The sequence below is a fragment of the Notolabrus celidotus genome, chromosome 22, assembly GCF_009762535.1.
Source record: "Notolabrus celidotus isolate fNotCel1 chromosome 22, fNotCel1.pri, whole genome shotgun sequence".
NCBI classification, from domain to species: domain Eukaryota; kingdom Metazoa; phylum Chordata; class Actinopteri; order Labriformes; family Labridae; genus Notolabrus; species Notolabrus celidotus.
This window is the reverse complement of record NC_048293.1, coordinates 15,574,454-15,597,198: the sequence shown is the minus strand read 5'-3', so window position 1 is coordinate 15,597,198 and position 22,745 is coordinate 15,574,454. Positions and strand designations below refer to the sequence as shown.

General features: G+C 40.0%; 1 protein-coding gene and 1 long non-coding RNA gene across 2 annotated transcripts in view; one reads left to right on the top strand and one right to left on the bottom strand.

Moving 5' to 3' along the window:
• impg1b (interphotoreceptor matrix proteoglycan 1b) overlaps positions 1-21,483 on the bottom strand; it is a 30,570-nt gene extending 9,087 nt beyond the window's left edge. Inside the window, exons 1-15 of the mRNA XM_034674365.1 lie at positions 21,316-21,483; positions 13,648-13,863; positions 11,996-12,162; positions 11,861-11,889; positions 11,527-11,561; positions 11,387-11,433; positions 11,154-11,294; positions 7,965-8,023; positions 7,506-7,693; positions 7,051-7,410; positions 5,213-5,368; positions 3,442-3,597; positions 2,070-2,225; positions 1,199-1,992; positions 659-748 (exon numbers count right to left, since the gene is read on the bottom strand). Coding sequence (XP_034530256.1) covers positions 659-748; positions 1,199-1,992; positions 2,070-2,225; positions 3,442-3,597; positions 5,213-5,368; positions 7,051-7,410; positions 7,506-7,693; positions 7,965-8,023; positions 11,154-11,294; positions 11,387-11,433; positions 11,527-11,561; positions 11,861-11,889; positions 11,996-12,162; positions 13,648-13,863; positions 21,316-21,382 — 2,661 coding nt within the window. The 5' untranslated portion in view covers positions 21,383-21,483. The remainder of the gene's footprint in view (positions 1-658; positions 749-1,198; positions 1,993-2,069; positions 2,226-3,441; positions 3,598-5,212; positions 5,369-7,050; positions 7,411-7,505; positions 7,694-7,964; positions 8,024-11,153; positions 11,295-11,386; positions 11,434-11,526; positions 11,562-11,860; positions 11,890-11,995; positions 12,163-13,647; positions 13,864-21,315) is intronic.
• Positions 3,446-6,980, top strand: LOC117805809. Its single transcript, XR_004629527.1, has 3 exons — positions 3,446-3,591; positions 4,328-4,462; positions 6,801-6,980. It is a non-coding gene; the product is annotated as an uncharacterized LOC117805809 (long non-coding RNA).
• Positions 21,484-22,745: the final 1,262 nt, after the last annotated feature.

Here is a 22,745-nt window from a genome sequence, read left to right as displayed (position 1 = left end):
TGCCATGGAAGGACATAATTTGGCACAAAGAGACACAAATTCACCTGAGGTGACGGACCTTCAGCAAAACTAGAATTGTTTAAACTTATCAACATATGAGTCTGCAGCTAATCCATAAATGTACAAAAAGAAAGACAAACATTTGAGTACCGGAAGAGTTTTTGAGATCAGACACAGGTTGAGCAAACAGGCACAAAACGGTCAGTTGCTACCTTAAAGCTAATGTACAGTTGCAACATTGGCTGTTTGTGTTTTTTAAAAATGGATAGCACAAACGGTCCAGTGGTGAAATTTTGTGTTAACAACACTTGTAAAACTTTGCCATACTTTCTATCTGAACACCATAACACCTGTACGCTAAAAATGCTACAGTTTTAGCAAAACTCAAAAATTTAAGGCAAAAAAGAAAGGAGCAAACAACAACAGAAATACAAGACTGACAGATAAACCATAAGAAGACATGAGGATAAAAATGAACAGGGTTAAAGTCTAGTGTTAGGACAAGTGCGACAACAAGAACTGAAGCTGAGCATTTTAAAGATGTTAGATGCTTTTCCATTGTTAGATACTGCATTTCAGAAAGGTTAGTTAAGAAATGGAAATGTTATGCTCTCTCTGAGGCATTGGAGATGTAGTTCCAATATGGAAAAAAAAATACCGGTATGGAGGCTAAAGTCGTCTGTCTCCCAAACCCTGATTTACTGGAAGCTCCAGGGTTTGACGATTTTCTTGGCCCAGAGTGCTGTGTCTAAGTAAAACAAAATTATTGGACCACCTTTTCTCTTCTTAACACATTGGCTCCTATGAAATTAAAGCTTTAGTATAGTGCAATTTTGATCCAGAATTTGGCCATTTCTTAAAACATTATCAAATAGCATTTTAAGAAAATCAAATGTATTAAAGAAAAATATAAAATAATTGATTGTTCACTGCTAATTTGGGCATTAAAACATCGTAGTGAGGATAAGGCTTATTGTAAAGAGCATCCTCACTTTAGCAGGACAAGATTTTGACGAAGCACCAACTTGGAGCTACACTAAAGTGTAATTCTTCTTGCTAAGATATCCTGAATTCAAAATTTGCTAACATATATTGCACCAATGTACTCTTAGCAAACATTTCCGTTTGGGCTTCAAAAACAATACGAGAATGAAGCATGCAACATAAGGATATCTAGCACAAAAGCTTGTGTACCTACCAGCTCAAGAAAGGTATTCTCCAGTGATTTATACTCTGGGGAACTCTTGTTGAACAGGTCCTCAGAAAACATCATGTTAGTCACCCTCAAACTAAAGAACACCACTAACTCTTTGCTCTTCTCCATCGTGGACACCAGAGGGGTGCTGCCCAGTCTCATTGCAGGTGCAGCTGTGGATCCATACGGGCGTTCATCAGACTCTGAGGGGTATCCACTACCACTGTCTTCTTCTGAAGGTTGGTTCATCTCTGCCTCAGTCCCGTTTGGACTTGCTAATGCATCCTCTTGATTGTAAGAGTTCTCAGAAGGCAGGTCTAATGAGACCGGGGTTACTTCGCTATGCCACACGATCTGTTGAGTGGAAGAGTCGTCCAAAGGCATGCCTAGTGAGACAGGAGTCACTCCACTGGTCCTTATATTCTCTTGATTGTTTGAGCTCAGAGGAGGAAGTTCTATTGAGGCTGGAGTCACTTCACTGTTCCTTAAATCCTCTTGATCGTTTGAGGTCTGAGGAGGCAGCTCTATTGGGACTGGGGTCACACCACTATGCCCTCCACTAGACTCGTCTTTCTCCTCAGAGGCTTCGTCACTGTCTGCAGGGGGGTGCAAAAGCACTGTCTCTGAATCTGGTTCAATGCCTTGAACAAAGTTTTCATCATTTGATGGTGTAGAAACTGTGGATGCTGCTTCTATGATAGGCGTCTCAGTAACTGTGGGATCTGTGAACTCTGGCAGGTCATTTGTAATCTCAGTAGGCTGTTCTTCGTTGGCCCCATCAGCTAGCTCTGGTACTTCTAAAAAGAGATTATAAAAGAGATTTTATAACCGAAAGAGGTATGACAAAGGTCAAGAGGAACTTTGAATACTGTACCTTCGACAGCTTCATCAGGAGATGATGTTGTTGAGATTGGGACTGCTGCTTCAATGACAGATGTCTCAGTAACTGTGGGATCAGTGGATTCTGGTAACTCAGTGAAAACCTCAGCAGAATGGTCCTCAGTGTCATCTTCAGCTAAGTCAGGTGATTCTAAAAAAACATGTCCAATAATTAAAAACATGTGTGAAAAGTGATATAACAACATGAAGATGTGTATTAAACATCAAAGAAGTATAACAGTAAACTAATCATCAAGGGTTTTACACAATTTAGGCCATTATTCTTTCTCAGCAGTAGCTGACCCGTCATATTCCACTGCCTCAACAACTTAACAAGCACTTTGATCAAAGCTACCTCTCCTGAATCAGTTGTTCTATTGATTTCACGCTAACCTTTAATAACACTCCCCCCCACTGTTTCCTTTTGAAGCTTTGTTTTCTTTGTTTTGTTTCTTAATCAAACGTAGGACAGGAGTACTGATACCACTGTGTTGTTTGTTAACTATGCAGACAGATATGTTGTAAGCCTGGCATAGATTGGGACCAAAAGTATAGGGACATGGCTAACTTGACAACAAATTTAACAAATAATCTACACAGCAGCTCTAAAGCATAATAATTAGCATGTTTTAATAGTATGTGTTTAACACAAGTAAGAGTTTTTAGAGGGCTTCATGGCATAGCAAACAATGGCCAAATGCATCATCATCGTCGTCATAAATTAAAGTAACACATAACTATCCCCCCAAAAAAGTAAACTGTGCTGTGAGCGAGGGGCAGAAAGTGATTAGCCCAGCACAGCATGAAGACTAAAAGCATTTGGAAACTGCTTGCTTAATTTCCAATTAAAAAATAAATACATAAATAGAATGAAACTATGAATATAAATAAAAAACACTCTTACTAGCGGCTCTAAAGCACAATGCTAATCATGTTAAATCATATTTAATTCTGCTACACACAACAGGGATTTAGTTTTTTGGGAGCTATGCTGCAACTTCTAAGCTAGCCATAACAAAGTTGCTAGTTTTGTCATCTCAGTGAGGCTGCCAGACAACTACAATCTGTGTTGGATACACAATTATTGTTCTGCATGCGTTGACTTTCTATTTCTAAAATAACTGTAATATGAGCTTCAGAATTGCAAGTAGTTGGTTAATTAATCTCAGGAGGAATCAGACTAGCTCTTTTGGTACCTAACATCAGTACTTCCTCTTATGTCGAAGTATTCCTTTGAGTACTTTAGAGGTTCTTATGAAGCTTAATGATTTCACAATGTATGAAATATTTAAACTGCCCTCTTGTTTTCATGGTTCATAGTTTTACACATTTGTCAAAATTCATTTTGACAGAAGAGTTTTAAATGCCTTGGACAGCTTCCTCAGGAGATGACGTTGTGTCGAATAGGACTGCTTCTTCAATGACAGACGTCTCAGTAACCGTGGGATCCGTGGATTCTGGCAAGTCATTGGAAACCTCAGTAGTATGGTCCTCATCATCATCTTCAGCTAGCTCAGGTATTTCTAAAAGAACAACATGAACACATACAAATAATTTATTTGTTGTACTCTTTTGTACTTCATTCATATAAACCCCTTATATCTCACTGGTTTGATGATTTAACAAAGACCCTTTTTTGCACTCATGGCTTTTGACCAAAGCTTAATCCACTAGAGCAATGGTGCTAGCCTACATATTTTATGCTAACCACTTGAAACACAGTTCCCTTTTCTTCTTTTCAAGCTTTAGTTTAGTCTAATTAGAAGATTGATACCACTGTTTTCTCACCACATTTGATAAGTATAGAGTAAGACAAAGCAAACATGAAGCATGGAGATTGAATGTAGGCCTATGAGGAAACTGGCAGCTTCATGTCAAAAATATTTTCAAAATGTAACCTTCCAGCTCTACAGCATGATAACTTGAATGTTATAGTTGTAGTTGTATAATCAGCACACAACAAGAATTTTAAAATTTGGAGTTTAGGGGTAGAAAACATAGCATTAGCTAAACATTAGAAACAAATGTCACTTAATGCCTTACAGTGAGGTTAGGGTTGCCAACTGTCCCGTATTAGCCGGGCAATCCCATATATTGGGCTAAATTGGTTTGTTTCATACGGGACCTCAATTGTCCGGTATATTGACTATTAACTCTTGTAAATACAGCAGACTGCACTCTGCAGATCCTAGATCAGATAAAACGGCAGGGTCAGATCATGTGCCAATCACACCGCCTGTCATCCAATCACAGGCCCCCTCAAGTGCATCGGTTGTATGCAGCGTAAATGTGCAAAAGTCCTGCAAAAACTCTGGCTGTGCAAAAGGACAAAAGACTGCTTGAGTCTGTCAACGGCAGCAAAAAGTATCCATGGAAAAGGTACATTTGGTGAGTCATACTCCTCTTTTTCTTTTGCCTGTTTTTTGACGTAAAGATCCAAATTGTGGTTTCCTTGAGGTTTATTTATATGAGGTTACATAATGATACAGTAATGATTAAAGGGAATATGCACACTTTCTGCATTTCCAGTTGAATCAGACTATGAATATACGCTGAATTCACACATCATGCTCACACCACCATGGCACCGTGCACCTGTCCCTTATTTAGCACTGAGAAAGTTGGCAACCCTAAGTGAGGTTGACGGGAAACTACCATCTACCATAGAAAGAAAGAAAGACCCCACAGAGTTAAATTTCTATTAAAAAAAAGGTTATGTAATTTAAGTTCTAGAGGTGCTGGATGGTGGTTGAAGGTTTTTTTCCTCTGCGAGATGTTTATCAATGTGCTTACCTAATTCTTGGATAAAGAGGGTGAAAGAATTTCCTGAAATGTCAAACAGTTCTTGTAAGAAGCTTTAAAGTTTGGTCTATAATTGGATGCCTCACTGTCTTACTGTATAATTTGCTTTGTCTAAGTTGTTAAACTCTTGCCCCGAGGCTTAATGATTTTCACAATGAGTGAAACGCTTAAACCTTATTGTTGTCGGTGGCTGCAACTGTGAAAGTTTTTAAGTGAAATTAAAAACTACTCTGGTACCAAAAAAGGCTTAATTTCAAGAGGCTACACCTTTCTCGGAAATACATTTTGAGAAACTTGACAGAATTTTTGTATTTGGAAACTGTAGAATAATTTTGCCTTGATCAGCTTGCTCATAAGGTGATGTAGTGTAGACTGATACTGTTGCTTCTAGGATGGACAGCTCAGTAACTGTGGGATCAGTAAACTCTGGCAGGTTATTGGAAACTTCAGTAGCTTGTTCCTCCTCCAACTCATCATCCAGGGCGGGTACAACTGCAAGAAAAACACATCAAATTGTGATTTTATGAACAGAAGACAATACTTTTTGCAAGAATCACTGCATACACGTTCACTGCAGATTACTATTAATACCTTAACTCCAGCCATTGTGTCTTAATGTTGATATTTACATTTTTTTTACATTTACAGATTTTAAAAACACACTACCAGCTCTAAAGTAAAATATTAAGCATGTTTTATCTTTTTGGTTCAATTTAGACACACAAATGTAAATGCAAAAATATATATTGCAGTTTTGGCCAATAACCAAGTCCTGAGGCTGTATTGCCATCTCACTGAGATCACTACACCACTACAGGCTGTGTAATTTAGGTAACTTATTGCCTCGGATAGATTAGACTTTCTCTATCACTGTGACTGTGATGTGAGCTTTAGAGGTGATAGTAGGTGGTTGATTGACATTTGGCACTATAACAAGCTTTTCCCATATGCAGTGGCATCAGTCTTCTTATCTAACTCTTACAAAGAAAGAGATAAAGTATTTCCTGTAATATATAACTATTCCTTTAAGTAGCTGGGAGGCTCTTAATGTAATTTGATCCCTTGCTGCCTGGTTGTATGACATGTTCCTTCTGATGTTCACAGCCTTCTTAAGGGCTGAAACCATTCATTAAATGTAGTTCAGTGTGCATCATTTCAAACACACTTGTACAAAATTCCTTCTGACAGGCCCTACATATCTGCAAACTTTAAAAGCCCCCACCAGAATTTAAAAAAGAAATACTGCAGGCTTGAAGTTTAGCTGCACAGCACGAGTTCGAAATGACTCAACCAAGACCAGGGCTCTTGCTTGTTAATGGGTTTTAATATGATGTATTGCCTCAGCAGGGAGCACCTCCATGTCCAAACCGGACCACCAGGTCTGATTGCACTGCATTTTAGATTTGCTTTGAGAGGGGAGCATTCTGTGCAGGTGGAAAAATGAAAATATGAGCAAGAAAAGATGAAATAGGGTAACTTTAAAGAAATGACACTTCGAATTTATACTCTGGTTGATTTACTCTCAGAGTTTGGGCTCATATTAGAAAGCAGTGCGAATAAACAGACCGATGAAAGAAAATATTGCACCAGACTTTCTAATAAGGCTTAATCAACACATAATGTTTGAAGAATCCTTATTCTAACATCCCGTTCCCTCTGATCAAAATTAAATCAGTTATTGCTAATTATTTTTCCATCTGTTCCTTCGTTCTTCCCCTCTCAACACATTTCTTTCAGGTTATTTTGTATCATCCTGATTTAATCTAATTACCTTTAAATAATTAGTAATCTCTTCTTTTGTTTGGTATAATCCTACCAATGTTATTAATAATTAAATGTACTTATTCTTCTCACTTTTCAATATCCAAAAAATGTCTCTTTACTGTAAATACCCTTATAAGCTGTTCCTGTATGTTCCAATCAGCTCACCCTCCTGCTGACTTCCCACCATCGATCATCAGGATCAAGAACACAAAACCACAGCGTGATGGCAAAGTGTGGGTTAAGTGTGGAGTTCAGTCCTGAGGCTCTTATTGTGTGCTGGCAATATCTCTCAATGGAGTCTACACCACAGTTTGATTAATCAATAAATCTCTGAAGTGACGAACTTGGCACTTTTCATTCAGCTTCAAAATATTAATATAAAAACACGATGTAACTGTAAGAATCCTTACCGTATGTCGTCTGTTCTGGCTCAGTCTCAACCCCATCATCTAGTGTGATGTCTGGTGTAGCGGTGCCACTAGGCTCCTCAGCGCTGTCTTCTGTGGATTCCTCAACAGATGCCATCAGAGGAGTCTCATCTGCAGCACTGGGAGTTGTTTCGGGGTCAATGTTTGGGATGTAAGGCACAAAGGTGTGTGTTTCTGGCTCATTTGTAACAGCATCCAAATAGTTTTCTATCACTGCCACAGTGGGGAGGAAAGTTGGAGTGGGAATAGTTTCATCTGTGGGTGCCGCTGTAGTGTAATCCCCTGACACAACGCCTTCAAGTGGGTTAATGCCGAGCTCCGCAACAGGATAGATCGTGGTAACTGGAGAGAAAGATATAAAGACTTATACAGCTTCACCACCTAAAGCCAACTTTGTATTTTATAACCCAGTTAAAGGTGGGTACATTGTTGCTTACCAGTCTCAAAGTTGATTGTCCTTATGTCCAGCGGGAGGGATGGTTCATCTTTTAAGGCCTTTACTATGATGTACTTCAATTTAGGTGCATTAACATCCTCATGTTGGTCTGCCTCCTCAAGAACCTCATCCTCATCCCCCAACTCTGTGTCTCCATTAAAGACCACGCGCACAGACATATCCTCGGAGCTGACCAACACAACAAATCAAGTTGTAAACAAACAAACAGATTGCTGGAAATGGATGTCTGGGAAGGGAGAGACGTCTGAGTCACGTCCCAAATGACTATATTTAGAGAAAGAGCACAGTTTCTGTTGAGGTTATGACAAAAGGAGGACAGAATGAGAAAGTTATGTTTTAAGCATCCCGTCTCATTTACTGCAATGTCTTGTCAGAATAAATCATCATCACCAAGGGCTAGTATGAGGCTAACATTTGAGGAACTTTGAGTGCAACCCACCGAAATCCCAGAACTTGAATCTCTTTGAATCCTGGAACTCGTTCAAACACTTGAAGCATCTATTCAGAAAAAGAAGAAGAGAGAAAGCTGAAGGAAAAAAATTTGCTTTTTCTCTCTTTTTTGTCACTCCCAACTTTGAGAAAAGAAAGCTCTTTTGTAGGTACAAACATTTCTAATCATTTCTACATCTTAGGAATAAAACTGTCCCAAAACCTATTATCTAAGGAATTTATTTCACATACTGTTGTACAATTTTGTACAGTAGGCGCTGGTTTAGAGGTATTAGAGGAGTTTTTTAAAACATAATGGTTTTACATTTGTTTATTTATTTGATATTATTCATACACAAGAGCTGCAGCTATAAAAACTGTAAGTACACATGGAAACAAATACAAACCTCTTATATTCATTATGTTTATATACTTAATGACATTCCAGTGGCTTGAACATGGACTGCATGTTACTATTGACTCCACAAATACTTGCAAGCTGTGGCTCCTGCTGCCTTCATTATAACAGACATAACATAGGTCACTTTAATTGGACTGTTTTAGCTTGTCATTGCATACTCAAGATAAGATAAGGTATACTTTTATTCATCCCCCTCTTTTGTCATAGCAGCTTACAACAAGGGACAGGAATTAGACAATGCACTTACAGTGTTGAATAGAATTATATAAAGATGCAAATAAAATATAACATATATGTACACAATGTATACTTTGTACTTGTGCATAAATAAGTTAGGTTATTGCACAGAGAAACTTGCATAGTGAGCGTAGCAACAAGAAAAAAATAATAGACCAGCATTATTGCACAGCAGACGTGAATGCATGCTCCTTATTGCAGGGTGGGTGTCTCAGTCAGTGTCTCAGTCTTATTGTATACATTAGATTCTTTCACTTGTAATGTAGGGAGTTAAATGTAAGTGTGTTGGACATAAACTATCACTAGAGACAGAGAAATGGTGTGGTCACTCGAAACTACTCATAAAATTACTCGGTGCTGACCGGAAAAGAACAAAAAGTTGAAGAATGTCAACACTCGCAATACGGTTCAAAACTTTAAATTATAGAAATTGACGGCAGCTTCAAGAAAACACATATATATGTTCTATCTTTATATAATTCCCACAATGTATCTTTCCTACTTTGTAGCACTTTTTGTTATTATGTAAAGTGGCCTTTTTTTGTGGTTTGCCCAAGCGGCAAACTCCGGTCTCAAACGATGAAGCCAATGCGGAAGTGATATAAACTGCAATACATCGAAAATCCACTTGAGGCTGGCTGCAGAAACACCGGAAACCACATAGATATGAATGGGAAAAAGACGATCTTTGCAGCATTAATAAACATGTTTACAGCCTGGTTCAAAAAACGTCTTGGTCCTACAACGCTAATCTCTCTAATGGCACACACTGTATGGGGGGTGAATTTTTTTCTAACATGATTGTTAAGAAGATATTAAGATTATGAGTTTTGCCCAAATAAGGACATGACTGACGTGACTCCCGGTCGGGAACACACAGCCATTGGCTAAGAGACTCACACTACGTCACACTCTGCCTGGTTGAGTTCAGCATTTCCAATATGGCTGCTGCCGTCGATTTGCTTCAAAACAGCTCTCAGGAACAGATGGGTGATGTCACGGATACTACGTCCATATTTTATACAGTCTATGGGTTTGCCACGTGCTGATAATTACTTATAAATGGGACACACCCACCTAGTTGGTGAGACGCTGATGAAAGCCTAGGGCTGAAACGCGTTCTTACTTTAAGCTGCCGTCAATTTCTATAATTTAAAGTTTTGAACTGTATTGCGAGAGTGCTGAAATTCTTCAACTTTTCATAAACTATCACTGACATCACTGAATCTCCTCTTTCTGTTTTATGTTATTGTTAACTGAAATTCAAAACAGGATTGGTCATTTAGTGATCGGTCCAAACATGAAAACTAGAAAAACAAGGTGGTTAAGAAAAGGTGTGAATAAACATTTTGGAGGGAAGTGATATCAAAAGCTGAAAAACAAGTAATAAGATTAAAGTAGCATTTGTAGTAACGGTGACAGCCACAACCACACATGTTTACTGGTGCTTTTGTTTCTTAATCAAGCAGTACTATACTGTGATCAACCCCTAGAGCATAGGGGTTTATTTCAGCATTATTTAGTAATGGCAGTATGGTATGATTCTACAGTAAAGAAAGGTTAAACTTCTAGTGCACAAGTCATTGTTGAGAGCTGTGGTCAGGGTCTTAGTGAATGCCTGCTTAGGCAGAGATTATCTATATGATTAGGTCTTACTATTTCAGGCTTGCGGTCATTAACTTAAGTCCTTTTACTGACAACCTAAAGCTGTTAAAGCAATCAGGGCGAGCTATTACACCTAACAATACAACCCTATAGAAGCTGGCATCCTGTGTTCTCTCTATAAGGCATCTTACATAATGAGAAATGAACACACTTAACGGTAGACTCAAGCAGAGACAGAGAGGGCGATTGGTTTGTGGTTTGAGGTTACAGATAAGTAACAGAACAGCTGTTCTATAGTGTAGGGGGTCATTTCACAACACTTTTGAATGTTGTCATGCTAGTTTTTGAAAAGTAATGCAGCTTGGGTCTGAATCCAGAATGATGCGTGGGCGTGGCCACGTAGGCATCATAGTCCGAGTATGTACGGATGTCAATGATTACTGGTGGCCACGGATGTTCACCACAGAAGTCTATTCTAAGCAGTAGATTCGTGCAGGCTGTTGATCTGTGTTAACCAATGGCGGATGTTGATTAACATCAGGGGATTTTGAGCTCCGTGACGATATAACACTTGCAAAACACTTCAGTGCCAATGATCAGCATTTGATAATGTAGGCATCACAGCTAACTCTGCCTGGTTGTGCTCACTACAAACTGATAATCATATACTTTAATGGATACTGAACTGAAATTAATATTTTCACGTTGAAAGTCTAATTATTCAACCTTTTTAAGGTGTGCACATCACTGATAATGTGTGGTGCCAGGCAGAATTAAATGAAAACTGGATCTTGCGTGGCTGCATAGTCTGGAGAGATCAACCCAATTAAATCTCATTTAATTTAATTTCACTTTGACGTTTGTTACTCTTCAAAAAGACTGCACTTTAACTTTTGCCATTTCCTATTGGTTTGTAAACTTAGACTCTACTCTTACCTTGTCTGTGAGCTCTCGTGTGATGTCACTGGTGTGTAGGGCCTCTGGATCACTTAGCACGTCGTTGTATGCGGGGTCCACGACAGTGACACTGAACTCAACAACGTATTCAAAATTCTCAGTTTTCAAGTCTTCTTGTATCTGGCAGAGAAAATACAATTAACACTGTTTGTTATTAAAACATTAATCCAGAGCAGTAAAACGTGACTTTGACACTTTTGATTTTATCGTACCACTTCAGTCTCAGTTGGCAGCAGAAGCAGATGAGGTGTCCAGGTGCCTGTAACAAAACAGAGAGGGTTTTTGTTCATAATATGTGTTCATACCTGTTAAGTTTAACAGGTAATTCAATTAGTATTAGTGTAAGACTCACACTCCCTGTCTGGGTCTGGGGTCCCAGGTTCAACTCTGAGAATCAAAGAACACGTGATCAGGGTTTGAGACAACAGTAAGCATTCGCTGCGCTAAGAAGTCTTCCTGTATCGCTCATGTTTATGATCTCCATGTTTTTGTCTAACATCACCATATGTTTCATTTGTTGAAACATCATATGAACACTTTGAGAAGAGGTTTTAAATCTCTTTAGATTGGATAGTTTTACAGATTCTTCTGAGACATTGTTTTGAGTGTATTTTGAAAGAATCCCTGCATACACACAAAGGTTTCTCATATGAAACACAACATTCAAAAGGCACAGTTTCACATACCCTTCAATTTCCCCTGCCATGGCGACTCTCTGGAAACAAGACACAAGATATCAGCTTTGATAAACAGACAAGAAAAACAGATAAACGGCTTGTCGCAGAAAGTTTTCCGGTCCGGTCGTGTTGGTTCTGACTCACTCTGGCCACCATATCTATATGTTCCTGTGCGCTGCTGAAGTTCCTTGCCAGGTCGTCCATACAGAGGTTTTCATGCTGGCAGGTGTAGACCCAGGATCTGTACTCATCTGAGTCAGGGACTCTGTCAAAGAAGATCCGAAATGCTTCCCAGATCGCCTCCTGACAAACTGAAGACATATCAGGATATTCAGTGGTTGTTTTTGTTTAACTTTTACAAAGAAATATATAACAATTAATAAATATGTACGAATACACGGTGGCATTTAAGTTCATGGTATAGATGACTAGACATAGCATTTAATGTGTTTGCAACAAGCACATGTATGACTTCATCACAGATTAAGGAAACCATCAGCTCACGATAAGAAAGATTGGAAGACAAACTTTCCATCAAATAAGCATCAAATAAAAACACATCACGTGCACATGTTTAAAAATTCTGTCACAGTTATCACCTGCCACACCTGCTCAGCCTCTCAGCCCACTACATTTCCACTCCCCTTCGTTTACCTGCTGCCAGTATTTAAGTCCCGGTTTCAGCTCACTCAGTGCCAGATTGTTCTCACTGCAAATGCAAGACTCTCCAGCACTTTTCCTCGGACTGATCTCCCGGTTTCAACCCTGCCTGTCCCCGACCTTCCTTCCTCGTTTCTGCCCTGGTAACTACCTCAGCCTTCTGTCCCCGACCAAGAGATTTGCCTGCTCCTCGTCTGTTTCCAGCCTGATCCTCCACACAGCGAAACCAGCATCTCAACAGACATTGTGTGACCGGGTTAGTAAAGACTGTTACCTGCTGTTTCCTCCGGGCTCCAGTGTGCTGCTTTTGGGTTCACCCTCACACCCGTAACAAATTCACAGTACAAAAAATAAATCACATTATGTTGACAGTGACTCAACACTGACAGCAGAATGAGGCTGTCAAGTCAGGCTCAGTAAATGTCAGACTGTAAATGTAAGTTGTTGCATGTCTGTGACATTTTTGAGAATATTAAAAATCATGAGTAAAAAGACCCCCTGAAGCTACAGAATGTTTTATCGGCCTCCGTGGCGGAAACAAGCCCCACATTGTCCAATATCATGATGCCTGTGGGAAATTTATTCTCTGACAAACTCATTTCTGGAGCGATGCGATTACCTCAGACACTCCAAATGAATCTGCCTCCTTTTAACATCAAACACCACGGCAGCTGTTGTGGAACAATTTGAATTACTGAGCTATTATAGTAACCAGGGTGGAACTCTTTCCACCTAAATTCATCGGCAATCCATCTTGCTTGGACAAAGGATATTTGCATACCACTTCATTACATGAGTGGTCCCTAAAGCCTGTGAAACAGCTCCAGTGCGTCCTTCAGAAGCATGGTGTCAACAAAAAACAGGCTCCATACAATTAAGACAATAACACACAGCTATATGAAGGAGCATGTATGTGCATGATCACTAATACAGCAAGTTACAGAATATGTACTGAGGAGGATCTTATTATTTTTTTAAATGATACACTAGATTGCTATTTCAGAAAGCATCAAAGCAGACAATTAGTTAACCAACTACAAATAACTCTTGGTTTGCAGTTTTGAAATTTTAAGTGCAGGAAGTATATTAAAAGTGCAAGCTAACATCAAAGTCTATCAGCGGACATTTCCTTTTACCTCTGAGTTTGTAGTAGGTCCGATGGCTGCCGATGACCTCTGTCATTGTCTCATGAGGACACACTTTGACCCCGGTGTGGAAGATCGCTGACCTTTTTGTCCGATGTCCGCCCTGCTCTGCTCGGACATTTGCTGCATGTCTGTTTGGTCTAGGGGCTTCTAGAAAGTGCCGATACCTCACATCCCTTAGTCCAGAGATGCTGTTGTCATGAGGGTCTGAAAGGCAACACAAAACCAAAGCATCCTGGGTTAGTAGTGCAATTCTGAGCTTTTGCTTAGTTGAATAGTTGATTAGATTTGGCGATTGTTTCCTTTGCAATTATTACATTGACAGATTTGTGACATTAATACATTACATTTTTTTTTATAAAGTAGTCATTTATTTAAAACACCTTATAGATAAAAACAAAACCACTAGGCCTACTGCAACTTGCCTGAGACCAGAATACTTTTCAGGTTTTATTATAACAGCAAATCAAGTAGGGGTGTGAGGGGCTTAGAAAGCCTGCACAATTAACTTAAGGTTTGGACTGTGCTGAAACACATGGGGGCTCTTACTAAACACTCTGTACTGTTGCATAATGACCAGGCTAGGATCTCATGTTTTCAGAGCTTTGACCATTTTTGTATCTTGCTGATGCCTTGAATTTTTTAACAGTGCAGTATTAAAGTTACAATCTTTGTAAGTCCTGAAATGGGAATCAAGGAATCAGATAAATAACCAACAGAAATATCAACTCTCTGGCATTCATTAATTTGACGTGATGTCACAGCGCAAATTAAACCCATAGACTGTATAAAATATTAATTAATTATCAAACCATGATTGAACCAATGATTAAACCAAAAGAGGAAACAAAGAAATAGACGAAAAAGAAGCTGCGATGTCACATGCTTATGGGACCAGCCTCTGCCGAGCAAGAAAGGCTTCCTACTACAACACTCTTAATGGAATTAGTGGACTCTGCTATCATCTGCATATTCAAAGAAACTTAACAAAAAATGCCCTACAGTTATTTTACTATTGGATACACATTTGAGTGAACACTGAGTATGTTAATAATGTATTTTTAGGCAACATAGTACTTGTTCTGACATGGTGGTGTGCATGGATAGATGAAAACAATTCCAGCTGTAATATGACGACACAACTAGCACGCTAGCTAAATAATAACGTCCCTATTTGTTGGTGACTGAAGCCTGGTTTATTATAACCCTCCTTTGCTTGAAGAGGTGAACTGCAGCATTGCTGGCTCAATGCATACATATACTGTAGTTGTTTGTGCTTCTGCAGGCTTTCATCCTGGTGGTAGAGTAAGAGAAAGGATTCTCCCATAGGTATGTAAATATTATTCTATATGTATTACGTCAGTGAAGTTCTGTCTATGACTAGGCTGTTTTCAGCAGTTAAAGTAGTGTCGCAGTTTAAAGCCAAAAACTTTGAGTTTCTTTTCATACGTCAGTTTTTACTGTGGTTGTCAGGTGACCACATACACACCTGTTCAAAAAAGCCAATCTTTACAGCATAAATAAACATGTTCACAGCCTGGTACAAAAGACGAGTGTAGTCTGAATAGCTCATTTCTCGATCGGCAAACACTGTAGGGGGGGTGAATTTCTCTCTAACGCGGCAATTTCAAAGATATGTAGATTATGAGTCTTCCAATGAGAGGCACAGCTGACTTGACTGACAGGCGGGAACACTGTAGCTGTTGGCTCGGAGGCTCAAAGCCCGCCTCTTTACGCCACACTGGCTTGACAGCAGCAATATGGCTGCCGCCGCCGATTGCCCACAGAACAGCGCTTCAGAAACAGATGGGTGACATCACGCATACTACGTCCATATTTTATACAGTCTATGGGTGATATATATACGCCTCAATGCTGCTGCTCCATATGCTAGTTATGCCCTCCATGCTTTCGTGCTGGTCACGTGACTGAAAACTATGAATGAATACCATCAATGATGTTGAGGACAACGTTATTGAGGATATGCTGATTAGGATATTCATAATGATAATGAAATTGATGATGTTGTTGATTTTCCAATTATGCAATTATGATAAACACACCTGTCTCTGCAAACACTGTGCATTGCCTCTATGCCTGTCAGTACCTGTGTCCACTATACATGTTTTTTGGCTCTTACTCATGTTATTTACTCCTGTCTACGTTCTTGCTTGTATTATACTAACTCTAAGATGTTTGTTACTTTAGCGTGTATCTCTTAAATGTGCATTGAGTTATTTAAGCCGTAAAGTTCACTTTGAAAATGTCTGGGGCTTGAAGCTTGAGGTGCTGCCGTGTGAAGGCTAATGCATACACTAAAGTCCTGAAAACGTTCACACATGCAAGGTGAGCTTGCATGTGTGAACACACATAGTTGAAATTTTTACCCAGACTTTATCTGAACTCTTACCTGCAAGCCTTCTATTATAAATTAATGAAAGCCGGGATAGCCGATGAATAAACAAAGCAGGTGAAAATCAGGACATTTTGATCATGTGAGTGGGCAGGAGTGATGACATTGATGTCATGTGACTGGTGCACAAAACAGCAGTGCAAGATTGGTGCAATCTTCATGTTGGTAATGCATTTTCTTTTACATTAATTTGTTGATACTTTGCACATTTCTGATCACATTAAACATTTATAAAAAGACAAAACAAATGTCAACATAGGAACTTTGCTTCATCCCTTATCTTGGATACCTTGTAAACATTACTCCTCAGTTCCTTTTCTATGTCATAGCTTGCTGCTCAATTTCTCCTTCTCTCCTTATTCCCTGAAGGAAAACTTCACGCTGTGAGAGACATGTGTGAACAACTAACTTTGGAAAATTTCCGGGGTGCAAATTTGAAAAGGGCTGTATTGAACACAGTGAAAGTGCAAAGATGTGTCAAGACAGTAACAGTTTCCCCTCTGTTAGGAACAGTTTCTGAGAAACCCTTGGGCGACTCGCATCACTGAAGCTGCTTAGTGACAAACAGTGTTAGGATATGTTTCTACTGTGGAGTGGCCAGATGAGAAGTTGCAGAAATGCAGGCACATGGATTTCTGCTGTAAACGGAAAATGTGCGTGCACAGCAAACCTTGAGGGGATTGGATGCAGGTACAGCTGACAAAAACAGTCCAGTCAAATGCAACCACTCCAGCAGAAACATAAACACAGGCTGGCAAATGTCCTTTAAATGTATAACCAAGAGGCTGCACAGATTCTGAGTGAAACTGCTTTAATAGTCTAATCACCATAGAAAAGAAAACAACCTCAACTGCCCTTGTGAGGCTTTACTGGAAGGTAATTCCACACCATTACCCAAGCCAGTTTGCCCATTAACTCTCTCTAGAATAAAGCTGTTTAAGAACAAAGGCGCTAATTGTGATGCCAGGTGGCAAACCTCAGAGGACTTTATAAGACAATAAGCTCAATAAGGATTTATGAGCCCCAAAATACAGACTTGAGGTCATTGCACCTAAATAACAAATAGTGGCTCCGCTGGATTAGGAAACACAATGAAGGTTAGAGATGAGGTAAAGGAGAAAGTTAGTGTAGATTATATAAGCTTTGTTAAATTGGTATCTGACACTGAGCTCTCAAAAGGAGAGGATGTGTTTGTGTAAAGATCATCTAAACAGGATGGATTCTATTGTATCTTTGTGGTTGTTGTAAAACTTTGTAGTCGCAATTTAATCGCACTCCTTGTAATCTGTATTTACAGTTTCTATAAAAAAAATATCTGTGCTCAGGGATCTAGATTTTTAGCAGAGGTGGTTCTCCAGTTTCCATTTGTGGTGCATTAGTTCTCCAAGTAGTATTAACCAATCACATATCAGCAGGCTCTGGTGTATGCAGGATAAACGTGTGTGGAGAGCAAAAGCAGGTGTAACACACACTGCTGTAAAAAGACATCCCGGCTCCCATCTGTGGCAATCTGACGATGACTTATTTATCTCTTTAAACTTATGTCTATGCAAGTGCAGCTTACAATCCATCCTAGATCAAACACTGTGTTGCAAAAGCCGTCAGCAGCTGGATTTCCTGACTACATGGAAAGCATTAGAAACAATCTGTCCAAGAAACAACCATTTTAAAAGTTCTATTCTCCTCTTGTGAACATTTTTACTTTTTTACAAATCTTAACAATAATAATATCTCAGAACTTTAAGAACTTGTAAAATAAAATATGTCACATGCAAATAAGATTCCTCTTTGGGCTCATACCAACGAAGTAAGCCTGAGTGAGGCCTTGTTGTACTATTCTGTCTACTGTTGAAGTGAAACCTATTTAGAAAAGATGATGCTACTCCATCCCATGTATAGGGCCAGAAATGACATATGTAAGAAAAATAGGTCTGTGGTGGAAGTCGTTAAATGATAGCTGCTGGGTTCACTGAAAAGTTGGCAACCATCGCCCAACCATCACCTATCTTGCCATTCTGGTATAATGGACTGAAAACATAACGGCCCAGAGAGTGTGCATTTGCATTTTCAATGATTAGACATGATATCACAAACGCCTATACCATTGAGTGCAACTAATCAACTAGCCAGTGTATTCAGTTAGCTAATGTTGATGTAAACAATGCTAAAACTTAATTAAAAAAATGGATTAATAGATTCAACAATATTAGATGCAAGGTTTCAGCCATTGCCAGCCAAGTGGCTCACCTGGTTTACTTCATCTCTGTCACGCCTAAGCCTGGATTTTTTTCAATATGTGTATGTTGTCTAAACAATAGTTACAGTGGGGTTACCCAGTTGGAACAGACATAACTCACGGAAGCTTTTATAGCAATATCTACAGTGGAACACAATGACAAACGTGTTGCGACAGCCCAAAGATTTACAAGAGCAAGAAAGGGCTTTAAACCCAAGACAAATACAACAACTGAAACTGGCAAGCAGAGTCTTAAGAGCAGAATCAAATATAATGAATGATGCAATAAGAGTTGCAAAATGCAAGACACATGCCCTGAATAAAATGGCAATGAAAAAATAATGCTGTGTAATGGAAAAGATACTTGACATAAGATATTTGGGCTGCCAGGAGGACAAAGTTTTAAGACCTTCAGGCAAACAGGGCAGGCACAAGTCAGCGAAAACCCCCTGAAACCAGCAGAGTTCAGTCTGAGGGCAGGGGGGTTTTCTTTTCAGCTCTTGGCACCTGAGGGAGGACTTAGCTGAAACCCCACCAGAGAGCGAGAGGGATGCCAAAGCATTCCCTCACTTGTCTTTTGGTGCATGAGTCCTTGTGCCACTGTTAATCTCCTGGATAGTTAAGCAGTGTTACAATGATGTTACTCTTATCATCATACTGTGCCATCATTCCCTGTTGACCCCCTTTCTATTCGGATAAAAATGAAGCAGTATAGCTGTGCATTATTTTTGTATTTGCAGTGTGTTTTCCGTGGCTTTCTGTACCACACTTTTCTTTTATTTGCAGCATGTTTGTTTTTTATTTGTCTTTTTGACTATTTGGGGTGTTTTTAGAAGCGTATAGTTTCTGAATTTAGGTCTATGGCACTATTGTGACCATGATGGCACCTTGTTGTCCCTCAAAAATTTGTAGAAATTGGAAAACTCTGTAGAAAAACACCAGGGCCAAAATCATAGTCAACTTTTATAAGCTAAGATGAGAGAAAATAGCTAGCTTAACAACTAAAACAGCCAAAACAGTTGTTTGGATGGCAAAATACTGGAGGTTGCAATAGAGAAGGGATGGCTAACAGGTCTCTCTCCATCAAGTCTTTGCCTCCTGATGACAAAGTGGTAGAAGTGACTTGTCCTGCGTTCAGCTGAACACGACTCTGCAGTACTGCCAACACATAACACAATAACATGAGTGTTTACCAAGTGAACGACCTGTTTCCCAACAACGTTTATCTCACTTTTGTTGGCAATGGTCTGAAAAGAAACTTTTTGTGTTTCTTACAGCGAATAAATTAATCCAATTTTCAGTTTTCAGGTCAGCTATTGGCACAGACTTGATTTGACTGGAGGACCCGCTGGCACGCCAAGCTGCATCAAAAAGTACTTGCATCCACTTTTCTGCAACCACATTTCAATAGACAACCCTGAAATGCAATAGAAATTTCTGAAATCATTCAGTCGTGGGGAGATTATGTCCTTGCACTTGCTGTGTTGAATAAAGTACATTGCATTATAATTGCATTTGTTGTGATGGAGTCGCAGGGGTTGTTAATGAACAAACAAACTACTGTTGTGAAGTAACAAACATTTTGATTTTAGTGCTGGAGAAGAGTGTGCTTGACTAAACAGCAGTATTCTAGGTAATGGTTTGTGGTGGCTGCATTTCATTGTGAGAATGTTTGTTGTTGGCTTGGTGTCCAACTTCAAAATGTTGAACAAGTTCAGCTGAAGTTGAAACGTGTATGCCCGCTGAGTTTCATTAATTATGTTGGAATTTAACTTCCAGCACCAAAAAGGCTGAAAACACAGGCCTCTTTGATATACAGCAGAGACAGAGGAGAATCAGCTGTTAATCACTGTATAACACATAGATAATTACCTCTTCAATGAACAATATTGTTTTCCTCAGTCTAAATTTGGCCTGACACCAAGAACATGCAAAGAATGTGCAGGCATTGATATTGTAGCCTGTAACTTTATGAGCAGTTTTACTCTGAGTTCAGCGTCTGTCAGGTTCATTTATTCACATGGCCTTTCTCCCACTTCCCTGTATTCAAACAGGTAAGAAAGCAGCCCTAAATGTTGCCAAATCATGTGTGCTTTCATTCACAGACACACCCCCCCGTAGCAAACATTTGAATGGGCTTTAGAGGAACGGTACGCTTTGAGCCTGACTTGCACATGGAAAGACACGAGGACCTGAATGTGGGGAGGGTGCGTTTGAGCGGGCCCTTAATGCCCAGTGCGGCCGCAAAAAGGCCTCACAGCAGAATTACAAGCCAGAAAAGATTAGCGTCCAGCAACACTGGGAACAGAATGGCTTTTGTTTCCTTCAGGATAATGAGCTCACCCGGGCACATCACACTGATCGAGACAACTCGTGCGGATGCAAATGTTATCACTGATGAAATGATGCCATCTTTCTCAGTCACCACGAATTCAGTGTCTCCGCCTGGTTAATTGATAGTGAATATTCATGACCAAGTGGCTCACTGGCTGCTTGGCATTTTTCTAAAAAACAAAGATGGGTTCGAGTTTGAACAAGTAGATAGCAGAGAGAGTTCTTTAAATAGCCGAGGCACACACAGACTTCTAACTTTAAAACCTTTTGCCCTTCAACAGGATCACCATCTCTGTAAGTCTAATGCCAGTCAGTAAACACCTCATTGACAGAAAACATGCAGGACGATTATCAACTAAACTAACCAATGTGGACATCCACCTCTCCTCCCACACTTTCCAAATTTAGATTTATCTTGAGCCAATTGTGTAAAAGAGACATGCAGAAAAACATCATTGCATTCCTATTTAAGTAACAGAAATACATCTGTTCTCTTGCAAAAGAAAAGACCACTTTGATAAGTGAGTTTGTTGAAACTGACTTGTCCAGTGTTCATCCTTGCAACTAGGAAACCTGCAGCATGAAAACAGAAAGCCGGTCTCCCGCCAATTGTAGTACAAAGGCAAAGACAAAGATATGTTTTCAAAAGGCACGGACGACTCTACGGGATTCTTACCTTTGATTTCACTTGCTTGGAGGGTAAACAGACACAAAGAGAGGAAAAGTCCTGACTTCAAAAGCATGGTGGGCTAATATATGTGGTTTTCAAGCCCCAAAGTTGTCATTTGTAAAATTGCTCCTGTCAACAAAAGTAAAATCCAGATTCTCCTTATCACGAGTCCATTGGCAGAGTATGCAAAAGTCTCCTCATTGGTGCTGACTTTAGCTCGTTAGCATGCACAAAGGAGGGAGTACAGTCCACTCCTGTCTGTGCTCTGGCTCAGTTATTCAGCAGTAGTTAGTTCCTGGATGCTGTTGGAGCCCTGCAATCAACTGAGGTGGCTGCATGGATGGATGAGCAATGGGAGTGATGGAGGGGAGGAGAAGTTTTGGAAGGAGAGACGATGCACCAGTTGCAGATTCTGGCTCAGGAGATTCCCTCTGTGCTGTCAGTGTGACAGTAGTGACGAGGTTAAAAAAAAAAGGTTCTGTGCTGAGTCTAATCCCTTTACCTTCTTCTTGCTGCTTGTAATCCCTGCGTGGCCACGTGGCCATCAGGCCTCATCCTGTTAGCCACCTTCTGGACCCTCATCTGTCGGTCGAACAAACTTGGGGATCTGCCAACCAGCCAAGAGCAGATCACAGCCTCCTGCAGTTTCCCCCTTAACTTGATCACTGACACCAAGCCTCTTTAGGCGTCTGCCCCAACAAGTCAGAGTGCAACAAGTTTACTTGTTGTGTTTTCTCTGGCAGTTCAGGTTTCCTCTTCATGGGTGGCCGCAGAAAATCCCTGCTGCTCAGGCACTTTTGGGTGTCAAGTGAGGTCAGGATTGCAGCTCTGATCTGTAACATGCACGCAACTACCAGTCAAACAATGCACCTCATTCTTGCTGCACTGCCAAGTTCATACCTTTCTTCTGACTCTTTTCAGTCCTCGTTCTCTGTTGTCTGCAAAGTTTCCTTTAACACAGACAACAGATCAACTCCTCTTCCTGATGTTTCTTTTTGATCGACACTTATTCCAAGTTCATTGTGAAAAAAAAGCTCCTCTTCTGACCCACTCAAAGATATTCTGACGCTCAAACTAAGCTGAGCTGCATAGAACTGTATGGTCCTCTTCTCAGCCCTTTGCTTTGGGCGTTAAAGGTGATGGTTGGATGGCTGCTGGAAAACAAGTGAATTAAGAAATTGGAGGCTTGTTTGGGTCCCTCTTGTTTTGGTGTATCAGGGTGGGATGGCTCCATGTTGTAAGTCTCCACCCTCCCCGCCTCCTGTAAAGAGGATTAGCTGCCCTTGTTGGTTGGTAACAGTTTGCTGCAGTAAATAAGCCCCTCCAACAGCAACATAATCCAGCCAGGCAGTTTGAGTGTAATCTGAATTTTGAACTAATGATTGGAGCTCCCTTTGAGTGACACATTTAAAACAGCAGTAAGGAAGTTTGTTGGG